This window comes from Neolamprologus multifasciatus, chromosome 2 (assembly GCF_963576455.1).
Source record: "Neolamprologus multifasciatus chromosome 2, fNeoMul1.2, whole genome shotgun sequence".
NCBI lineage: Eukaryota > Metazoa > Chordata > Actinopteri > Cichliformes > Cichlidae > Neolamprologus > Neolamprologus multifasciatus.
The window spans coordinates 25053951-25064605 of record NC_140440.1 but is presented as its reverse complement, the minus strand read 5'-3'; the positions used below and the strand labels follow the sequence as shown (position 1 = coordinate 25064605).

Here is a 10655-nt window from a genome sequence, read left to right as displayed (position 1 = left end):
CAGATTTTCCTATCACAACTCACACACTTCTTCCATTCCCGGTGGCTTTAATATGCCACTTTTTTCAAATTAAAGTTAGCTTTAATGTCAATGCGGTAGCTTCGTGGCTTATCTTAATGTTTTCTTTTCATATCTCAACATTTTATTACAACTTTATAGTAACGCGGAATGACTCAGCGTTTTCCTCGTTATTGGTAACGCGGATGACGTCAGTCTGTCGGGTTACAGAGTTATTGGGGGAGGAGACAGCGGGAGGGATTATAAAGAGTCTGCTTCTGAGTTCAGTCGTCACACCTCTATTGGAAAACTCTACTCCGCACAGCTGAAGAACTAGCCGACCGAGAGCCGTTCAAGGTGAGAAAATCCATCCGCATTGTCTTTGCTTGTACTGCCTAAGTTACGTTTTAGAGACGAACATTGATGAATGAAAGATAATTCCAAGTGATAGATTTTGTTTTGTCAACCATTTGCTTTCAGTTTTCTTTGCAGACAATAAAGGCATTAATTCATTCATTCATTCATGACATGCAAAAAAGAAAAACTGTGTACAGACGAAACTAGCCTTTGATACAACTTCATTATTCATCAGATTAAACCTCTGGATTCCATAAAAATCACTACCCTCTCAGCTTGTTTGTGGCCAAAAATGGCCACCCCTTGTTTACGTTTACAAAATGCTATAAAATTCATATATATTAAGAAAAATTCCCACTTTTTTTACATGATTTTTTAGATTAGTACCAGTGCTGTTCATGAAAATCAAAATTTCATTCAAATTCATAATTTTAACCCTTTAAATACCAGTTAGATCACATAATCCTAGGAACTCATAAATGGAAAAAATCACAAAACCCCAATTTTTTTCCAAATAAAACATGCCATCTGATTTACTTTCTAACCATGATGGAGGTTAGATGTATAACAATAATTAAAAGTATCAATGACTTTTATACATCTTTGTTTTTTTGTGCAGTGACAGAAAAACATAAAAACTTCCTCTCAGCTTGTTTGTGGCCAAAAATGGCCACCCCTTGTTTACGTTTACAAAATGCTATAAAATTCATATATATTAAGAAAAATTCCCACTTTTTTTTACATGATTTTTTAGATTAGTACCAGTGCTGTTCATGAAAATCAAAATTTCATTCAAATTCATAATTTTAACCCTTTAAATACCAGTTAGATCACATAATCCTAGGAACTCATAAATGGAAAAAATCACAAAACCCCAATTTTTTTCCAAATAAAACATGCCATCTGATTTACTTTCTAACCATGATGGAGGTTAGATGTATAACAATAATTAAAAGTATCAATGACTTTTATACATCTTTGTTTTTTTGTGCAGTGACAGAAAAACATAAAAACTTCCTCTCAGCTTGTTTGTGGCCAAAAATGGCCACCCCTTGTTTACGTTTACAAAATGCTATAAAATTCATATATATTAAGAAAAATTCCCACTTTTTTTTACATGATTTTTTAGATTAGTACCAGTGCTGTTCATGAAAATCAAAATTTCATTCAAATTCATAATTTTAACCCTTTAAATACCAGTTAGATCACATAATCCTAGGAACTCATAAATGGAAAAAATCACAAAACCCCAATTTTTTTCCAAATAAAACATGCCATCTGATTTACTTTCTAACCATGATGGAGGTTAGATGTATAACAATAATTAAAAGTATCAATGACTTTTATACATCTTTGTTTTTTTGTGCAGTGACAGAAAAACATAAAAACTTCCTCTCAGCTTGTTTGTGGCCAAAAATGGCCACCCCCTGTTTACATTTACAAAATGCTATAAAATTCATATATATTAAGAAAAATTTCCACTTTTTTTGACATGATTTTTTAGATTAGTACCAGTGCTGTTCATCAAGACCAAAATTTCATTCAAATTCATAATTTTAACCCTTTAAATACCAGTTAGATCACATAATCCTAGGAACTCATAAATGGAAAAAATCGCAAAACCCCAATTTTTTTCCAAATAAAACATGCCATCTGATTTACTTTCTAACCATGATGGAGGTTAGATGTATAACAATAATTAAAAGTATCAATGACTTTTATACATCTTTGTTTTTTTGTGCAGTGACAGAAAAACATAAAAACTTCCAAAAATGGCCACCCCCTGTTTACATTTACAAAATGCTATAAAATTCATATATATTAAGAAAAATTTCCACTTTTTTTGACATGATTTTTTTAGATTAGTATCAGCGCTGTTCATCAAGACCAAAATTTAATTCAAATCCAGACTTTTAACCCTTTAAATCACAGTTAAATTACATAATTTTAATGATTTACAAAGGGATAAAAGCATAAAATCCCCATTTTTTTTCTAAATAATACATGCAAACTGATTTATTTTCTAACCATGATGGAGGTTAGATGCATAGCAATAATTAAAAGTATCAATGAGTTTTATGTATCTTTGGTTTTTTGTGCAGTGACAGAAAAACAAAAAAAATCCCTCTCATTTTGTTCGTGGCCAAAAATGACCACCCATGTTTACGTTTTCAAAATACTATAAAATTCATATATATTAAAACATTTTTCTACTTTCATTGACTTGATTTTTTAGATTAGTATCAGTGCTGTTCATCAAGACAAAAAATTTAATTCAAATCCAGACTTTTAACCCTTTAAATACCAGTTAAATTACATAATTTTAATGATTTACAAAGGGATAAAGGGATAAAGGGATAAAAGCATAAAATCCCCATTTTTTTTCTAAATAATACATGCAAACTGATTTATTTTCTAACCATGATGGAGGTTAGATGCATAGCAATAATTAAAAGTATCAATGAGTTTTATGTATCTTTGGTTTTTTGTGCAGTGACAGAAAAACAAAAAAAATCCCTCTCATTTTGTTCGTGGCCAAAAATGACCACCCATGTTTACGTTTTCAAAATACTATAAAATTCATATATATTAAAACATTTTTCTACTTTCATTGACTTGATTTTTTAAATTAGCACCAGTCCTAGTCATGAAAACCAAAATATAATTAAAATTTAGATATTATACGCTTTGAACTGGGTGTGGTTCCCAATCAGCCAGAGTTCACACCCAGTTTCACACCTTGGCTCAGGCGATTAGAGGATCATCAGGGGGTCCCTTTGTCCCTCTTGGGGGGGGGGACACTCCCACCTTCTTGCCATATTGCCAGAATAAATGGTCTGGAAGCTGTTAGGTTTACTTACAGCAGTAGCAACGTCTGCACCTGCATAAACTCCAGGACACGTTTACAAACAGTGTTTGTTGTTGTTTGCGCTGCAGCTGCAGGTTTGAACTGTGCAAAATGTCCTGTGATTGGGGTTTTTTTTGTTTTTGTTTTTGTTTCTAGAGTTAATATTTTGGGTATGGTCTCTTTTTATGAAAAATACAAGAGTAAAAGTGCTTTTCACATGTGCTTCAAAGCTAAGTTTGACTGGGAACCTCAAAGCTCAATATCCTGCATCCACAGGAATTCACTGCAGCCTATGTAATGTTTGATGCGTCATTATTTATTCCAGTCTATCTTGCAAATACATGTTTGTGCTGCAATGTCATGCACAAACACAAACTATCAGATCCTTAAGACCAAACCTATGTCAAAATTGTTTCATTATATTGGTCCATTGGAGTGTGGTAACCCATCAACCCCACCTAGTGGAAACCAAGAATATTACATGAAATTGCTTGCTTGGCAGAAAATGGCCCAAGGATGTCATGTGGTAGAAAAAATGAAAAACTACAATTTTCATGTGTTGAGTTTAGAATGAAAGCAATTTTACCTAAATTGCATGCTATAGTACTGCCAGTAACAAGGAATCAAAAAAGGTGGTTATAATGGGTTTCAATTGGCCAAAAATGGCCACAATCAGTAAAATGGGAACAATTTGGTGTATAGTGAATATTATTGACATTATTAAGGAGCTGATGTTGAAAAATAAAAAATTTTAATAAAATACACACCTTTGGAAAGTTTCATTCCATTTGCATTAACAGAACAAAAATGGTTGAAAACCGAAAAGTGAAGTGGCCAAAAATGGCCAGGTAGAAACCAGAGGGTTAAACACCCGATTCTGTAACTCCAGTTTACTGGTGTCAAAAGTGTTGCCTGGCAGTAGCAGCACACCTGGGACTTGTGTCTCACCTGCTCATGTAAATATTTTATGTTAAGGCAGAACAGGTGGCACAGAACCAGTAATTAGCCAATTAATTGGTTATTATATCAGACTGGGAAAGAAATAGTCCATGCTGGCTGGTGTTCAGTTAAAGGAAGATTGTTTTTGTGTGTGTTTTTATAGGAATCATGGCCAAGCGTGTTGCAGTCATTCTGTCAGGCTGTGGAGTGTATGACGGCACAGAGGTCCACGAGGCCTCTGCCGTCCTTGTCCACCTGAGTCGTGCAGGAGCAAAAGTAAGGGCGAGAAAAGGCTTGTTACACATTTATCTGTGTGCTTATTTGAACCCTGTCACATTTGGAAGTATTTGAACTCCTACAACATCCCTCAATCTTGCAGAGGCTAACCTCTTATTTCATGTGTATGCAGGTGCAGATGTTTGCTCCAAATGCAGATCAGATGCATGTTGTAAACCACTGCGAGGGGAAACCCACAGAAGAGAAGAGAAACATCCTGCAGGAAAGCGCCCGTATCGCCAGGGGTGCGGTGACTGATCTGGCAGAGCTAGATGTCTCAGCACTTGATGCTGCCATCATCCCAGGTGAGACACCAGAGAATAAAACACACAAGCTGTTTCTTTCTGTTGTGCTAGTTGCACTTTTGTGATGTTCTCTTGTACCCATTTAGGGGGCTTCGGTGTGGCTAAGAACCTGAGTGACTGGGCAGTGAAGAATAAGGACTGTGCCATCCAGCCAAATGTAGAAAAGGTCATCAAGGCCTTCCACAAAGCTGGAAAGCCGCTGGGCATGTGCTGCATCGCGCCCATCCTGGCTGCAAAAATCCTGCCGGGCTGCGAGCTCACCGTGGGGCAGGACAAAGAGTGTGACAAGTGGGTGAAGTATTTTATTATCAGATGTTAATGTGGGTGCAAAACTACATCAGTCAGCCGCTCTGACAGTCCCTTTTCTTCCTGTCATCAGGTGGCCATATGCTCAGACAGCAGGCGTCCTGAAGGATTTGGGCTGCAAACACGTGAACAAAGATGTGGAAGAAGTTCATGTTGATGCCAAAAACAAGCTGGTGACCACCTCTGCCTTCATGTGCAACGCTCCCATTCACAAAGTCTATGATGGAATAGGTGTCATGGTTAAAGAAACACTGAAACTGGCTTAACAAGAGTATAATCACATTATTCATCTATTAGGTGCTTTTTTCTTTCCTTTTTTCTATCAAGCTTATCAAGCTCTCTTACCAATTTCCTACTTTTGTTTTGACCTGATGTGAAACTTTGAATGCAATAAGATTTCAATAAAAGATTATCTAACAAAGACAACACAATTCAGTTGTTTTTCCTTATCTATACGTCATTCAATAATGTCCTGACATACACATAATACAATAATCCATAATGTTCAAACCTATCGTGTTAGGAACTGTCTGGTTTATTACACCAAGGGGTTTACTGGATGAACACACTGGAGATTTGCATTTGTAGACAAAAGTCTGTCCATACCCTTAATAATAATAATAATAATACATTTTATTTAAAAATAGCACCTTTCAAAGCACCCAAGGACACTGTACAACAAATAAAAACACAAAAACGGGAAATATACACAATAATAAGAATAACAGATAAAAGTTAAGAGCATACAGAGGTTTAAACATAAGCAATTTTAAACAGATTAGTTTTGAGGGTGGACTTAAAAAGAGGGAATGAACTAATATTTCTGAGGTCAAGGGGTAGGGAATTCCAAAGTCGAGGGGCAGAGCAACTAAAAGCCCTGCCCCCCATTGTAATCAGATGAGCGGGGAACAGAGAGAGAAAGAGAAGATGAAGATCTGAGGCACCGGGATGGGAAGTACTAAATCAGAGAGGTATGGTGGAGAGAGAGAATGAATAGCCTTAAATGTAAAAAGGATTATTTTTAAAAAATTTAAGCAAAATAACAGATTAGTAACTATTTTTGTGACCAGCTAAACCTTTTTTATTTTCTTGGAATTATTCGCGCACTTTTTCTGTGTTGTTTCAATTGGCTTGTTTGCCCGAGGTTCCCCATACAACCCTTTTCATACAACTACAAATGGAGTAAGAAATATGTGTACCTACCAAAATCCTTGCATTGTTTAATGATAATTTAGATAACAGAAAGGAGCCCTCTGTCACCAGTAACATTTTAACAGCATTGTCTCACTGCCTGTCAAATATCCGGTTCAACTGTTGTCGCTGGGAAACACTGGGGAACTGAAATGGGGTGTAATGGGTTGAATGCTGGCGGGTGTGGAGACTGCCACCTGCCATCTTTCCTAGAGTGAGTTAGACTGCTTTACACACTTGTCTATTTGCTTCTTGGTCTGGCAAACTAACTGGACCTTTATCATTTATTGTTCATTCAATCCATTTCCCTAATCTCTCATTATACTTTGCATCTCCAGGAGCTGGAGCTCATGTGAGCAGATATGAGACAAAAGACAGTTTGCACCCTGGACATGTTGCCGGGGAAACTTCATGTGTCAACATGGTTATTTAAACTGCCCTGACTTCCTCATGCAGAACCACAGTTCCTCTCTTGATATCCTATTGTATGCTTTCTCTAGATCTATGAAGACTTCTCATTCTCTAAGATTGCATAAAACAGTCTAGTTAAAACGCCATTATCTCCACAGGTATCATCTGGACCAGCCACCTTTCCACTCTTTATCCTCTTCATAGCTGCTTTAATTCCTCATTATCAGTCCTCTGCACTTCCTGATTCACTGTCTTCCACTTGTCCTCCTCTCTCTATCATTTACTTCATTCATGAGCTGCTCAAAGCACTCCTCTGATCTTCTCAACACACTCTCTTCACCTGCAATGAGGTTTTACCTGTAACTGGTAACTGTGTGTTGTTGTCACTGCAGTGTCAAATATTCTGACAGATCTCCAAAAATATCTCAGAACGACTTGTGTGGAACATTTAGGAAAACAATTAAACACTTCCTTACAATATTTACAATATTAGCATCAGTTCTTGGCATTTTAAGAAGAGGATATTTCATGCAAGAATGTTGATAAAGGCAAAGTTAGCGGTCTACACTGTCATCGTGATCTCTCAGGGTGATCTCATTTAGTAGCTAACGGTCTGCGCCGAGCACGAGCTGCTGTCTGAGTTTACCAGAGAGACACAGGGTCTTGTCTGTCACTGGAAGCTGTGTGGCAAATTAGCGAGATGATGCGTTGGCAAAAATGGGCTCATGGGAATGAAAAGTTCTTTGGGTGCTCTAACAGTGCCCCAATGTATAAATGAGGATGCAGTCAGTTCATTTCGAGTTACCTAGAATGTAGGGTTGCCAACCGTCCCTTAAAAAACGGAATCGTCCCGTATTTAGAAACAAAAGTACACGTCCCGTATTGAGCTAATAAGGGACGCACTTTGTCCCGTAATACAGTGAGAATCAAAAGTAGTCTATAAGTTGTAATGTAATTAACGCTTTGTTTGAAACCATAATTCCCAGCCCCGCCCCTGCTTTGTGACCAATGAGCTGACAGCACACTTATGACAATTCGAGTATGACAATTCAGATTACCGCTCATCTCATTGGTTGAGGAAAGGTCGCTTGCGGAGAAAATACCGGAAGACAACAGATGACCACAACAAAAAGCATGGCCAACAGGGAAATAAACGCCGACACTGCGGTGCAAGTCTCAGACGACAGTACACCTGAAGCTGGGCAAACACTGTGCGATTTTCAAACTGCACGATTGGCTCGCATGGGTTATAAGTTCGTAGGTCACGATGCAGGGTCTCACACTATACCGCCCGATGCTCTGATGCGACCTGAGTCACACTGTGCCTCCATAAAATGAAGGTTATAACAGAAAATCTGTCGCTCGCTCTCCCTCTCTGTCTTTCACTCACACAGACACACACCGCCATCAACATTGCTAAATTACTAATGACAAACATGATCAGGCAGCTGTGATTGAGCAGCAATGTAAATCCAACTATTTTCACGGTTGTTGTGGTCGTGATAATTTGGTGATGCCACATCGAAAAGGCTCGGATGAGCTTTCCAAAGTTCTACAAGTTGTGCCTCCATCGCTTGTGTCCAGATCACACGCTGCACAGCCGTGCTGCTCCGTCTTTTTCACCGACGTTTACGTGTTTGCGCGTGAGCAGTGTGAGCGGCTGCGGTGACACCCTCACGAGCGATTGATGATCGGGAGCTGGTCGTGAGGTGTTAATCGCTTCTCGTTACCCCACGTATACTACACTATGCACGATGAAGGCCAAAATCGGGCCGATCACGACTCAAAAATCGGCTCAAAATGGGCCAAAAATCGCACAGTGTGAGCCAGGCATTAGACCAGCAATGTTTGTGCCTCTCAGAGAAAGAAAAAAAGGCTGCAAAAGTGCAGGGAAGAATGGGAAAAGGAAAACACCTGGCTGGAAAAGTTCACGATAACACCTATAAAGCGCACTGCACTGTGTGCCGGCGCACTTTTTCCATAGGCATGCTTCTAATGGTGGGCACATGAAGAACATGAGGGGCGTGAAAGCTCGGGGAACCCTTAACCAATTTTTGTCTACCAGGCCACGGCAGAACCAGATATGGTAAACACTGGTTTGTTTGTTTTTAAACCCTCTGGTTAAGGTTAAAATGGACATGTGCAGCGCTATGTGGCCAGAAGTGTGATAATATAATTTATTTTGTGTAATAAACAACTGCAAGGATAGATGATTACAACAAATAGATGAGTAATACATAAAAGTAATACATAGATGAATAATGATGATGAGTTATGATGCGTAATCATGGGAACAAGTGGGTTTACAAACGGGAGCAAAAGCTGAAATAATGCCTCTGCTGAAGCCAATTGCACTAAATGCACTAAATGTGCACTGTTACAAGAATATTTTTCTTTCTATTGTTTTCTATTAATTTATATAATTTTAAGTTAAGCAGGACAGAGTTCTTTTAAAGAAAGATTTACTTTTATTATCAAAAGTTAAGCATGACAGGCTTCTGTTTAAGAAAGAGACCTGTTTTATTGTGTTAATGTTGTCATTTTGAGCTAAAAATAAATGGCTAAATGATTTTTGTTTCCCATGTGTTGATATCACAAAGAATACGCATCTGCTTAAATCAAATTCAAGTCAAATGGTTAAAAAAAATAATTTCACACACAAAAAAAGAGCTAAAAAATTCACCACACTGGGAAGGGTGAAGACAACTGGGTCGCCCGGCCCTGGCCACGAGGTGTCCCTTATTTATTTCTCAGGGAGTTGGCAACCCTACTAGAATGGCACAAATTAGTGGCTCAGAAACGAGCACTGAGCGAGGGAGGGAAAGGATGGGATTGATGTCGTAACTAAAATAATACAGTGTAAGCCCGTGATTCTATCAGACAGATGAACGAGAGGAGGAGGATGGAGAAGAGTCAACGTGTCGTCTGTTAGAAACTGCTCGGGACTGTGAGACTGCGGGCTAGTGCAGAATTTATCCAAATTTATCCTTCATTACAAATTATTTCACCTTGTATACCTGAAATCTGTGTTTAACAGTGACTTGCATTTTGTAAGAGCAGCAAATTATTATTTGCTGTCAGATCTCAACCCCTCCCTGTGTTAATAAAGATTACGCCACCTGCGTACATGAGCGCATTGTTCGTTTTTTCGGCGAGGTTGCAGGTACTTATTAAACTCGGACACACTAACAAAGTCACATTCATTTATGTGCTTTAGAAATGTTAGTATGGTGTTAGTGTGTGGCTCTGATAGAAATGAAACCACGAAAATCGAGAAAAGACGCACAAACACGTTGTAATTATACACCGATTTCCGAGCGGACATGCAACTCGAAAAACTGCAAATGTTTAGTTTTGTTCAGTTGTGCTCGGCAGTAGTAAAACAGTATCAATACTGAGAAAGGGACTCAGCTCTAAACACTCTGTGAAGAGTTACAGGACAGAGTCAAGGTTTTAGCACTGCGCTCACAGCTTCGAGCCATTCACCCATCACGTTACCCACTTTTTTTGGAAACATTTTAGCACTATATCTATATCAACCCATATCACTATATATATATATATATATATATATATATATATATATATATATATATATATATATATATATATACTGTTTACAGGTCAACTGTTACACAGATTTCACGGTATGGTTTGTAACAAAACTATTCTGGATGAATCCTGCGCTGGACCTGCGTTGTCAGATATTTCTCTAACTCTGACATTAACTCTGTGAAAAGCGCTACAAAACAGAATTCACCAAGAAGAGGGAGACAGTATCAGACTTAGAGAGAGCTGAGTTCCACCCCACAGGAAATAATAAAAAAGGAAGATTCATGCAGGGAGGAGTGAGGTGTAATGTACGAAGATGGTCAGATAGACAACTTTATGCACAGCTGTAGTTAATAATGTGAACTACTGTAGTGAAATAGTGTTTGTAGCAAATTAAAACTCAAACATACCGTAACTGCTCACAAACAACACTGCACCTCTGCAGATTACACAAGAACTGGACTGAGAATCAA

At 38.1% G+C, this 10655-nt stretch overlaps 1 protein-coding gene across 1 annotated transcript; it reads left to right on the top strand.

Moving 5' to 3' along the window:
• The first annotated feature begins 263 nt into the window (after positions 1–263).
• Positions 264–5456, top strand: LOC146524438 (glutamine amidotransferase-like class 1 domain-containing protein 3, mitochondrial). The gene is made up of 5 exons (XM_085132078.1): positions 264–354; positions 4305–4417; positions 4551–4722; positions 4809–5010; positions 5102–5456. The coding sequence occupies exons 2-5, from the start codon at positions 4310–4312 to the stop codon at positions 5292–5294; spliced, it is 675 nt and encodes a 224-aa protein (XP_084988204.1). The 5' UTR covers positions 264–354; positions 4305–4309; the 3' UTR covers positions 5295–5456.
• The last annotated feature ends 5199 nt before the right edge of the window (positions 5457–10655 follow it).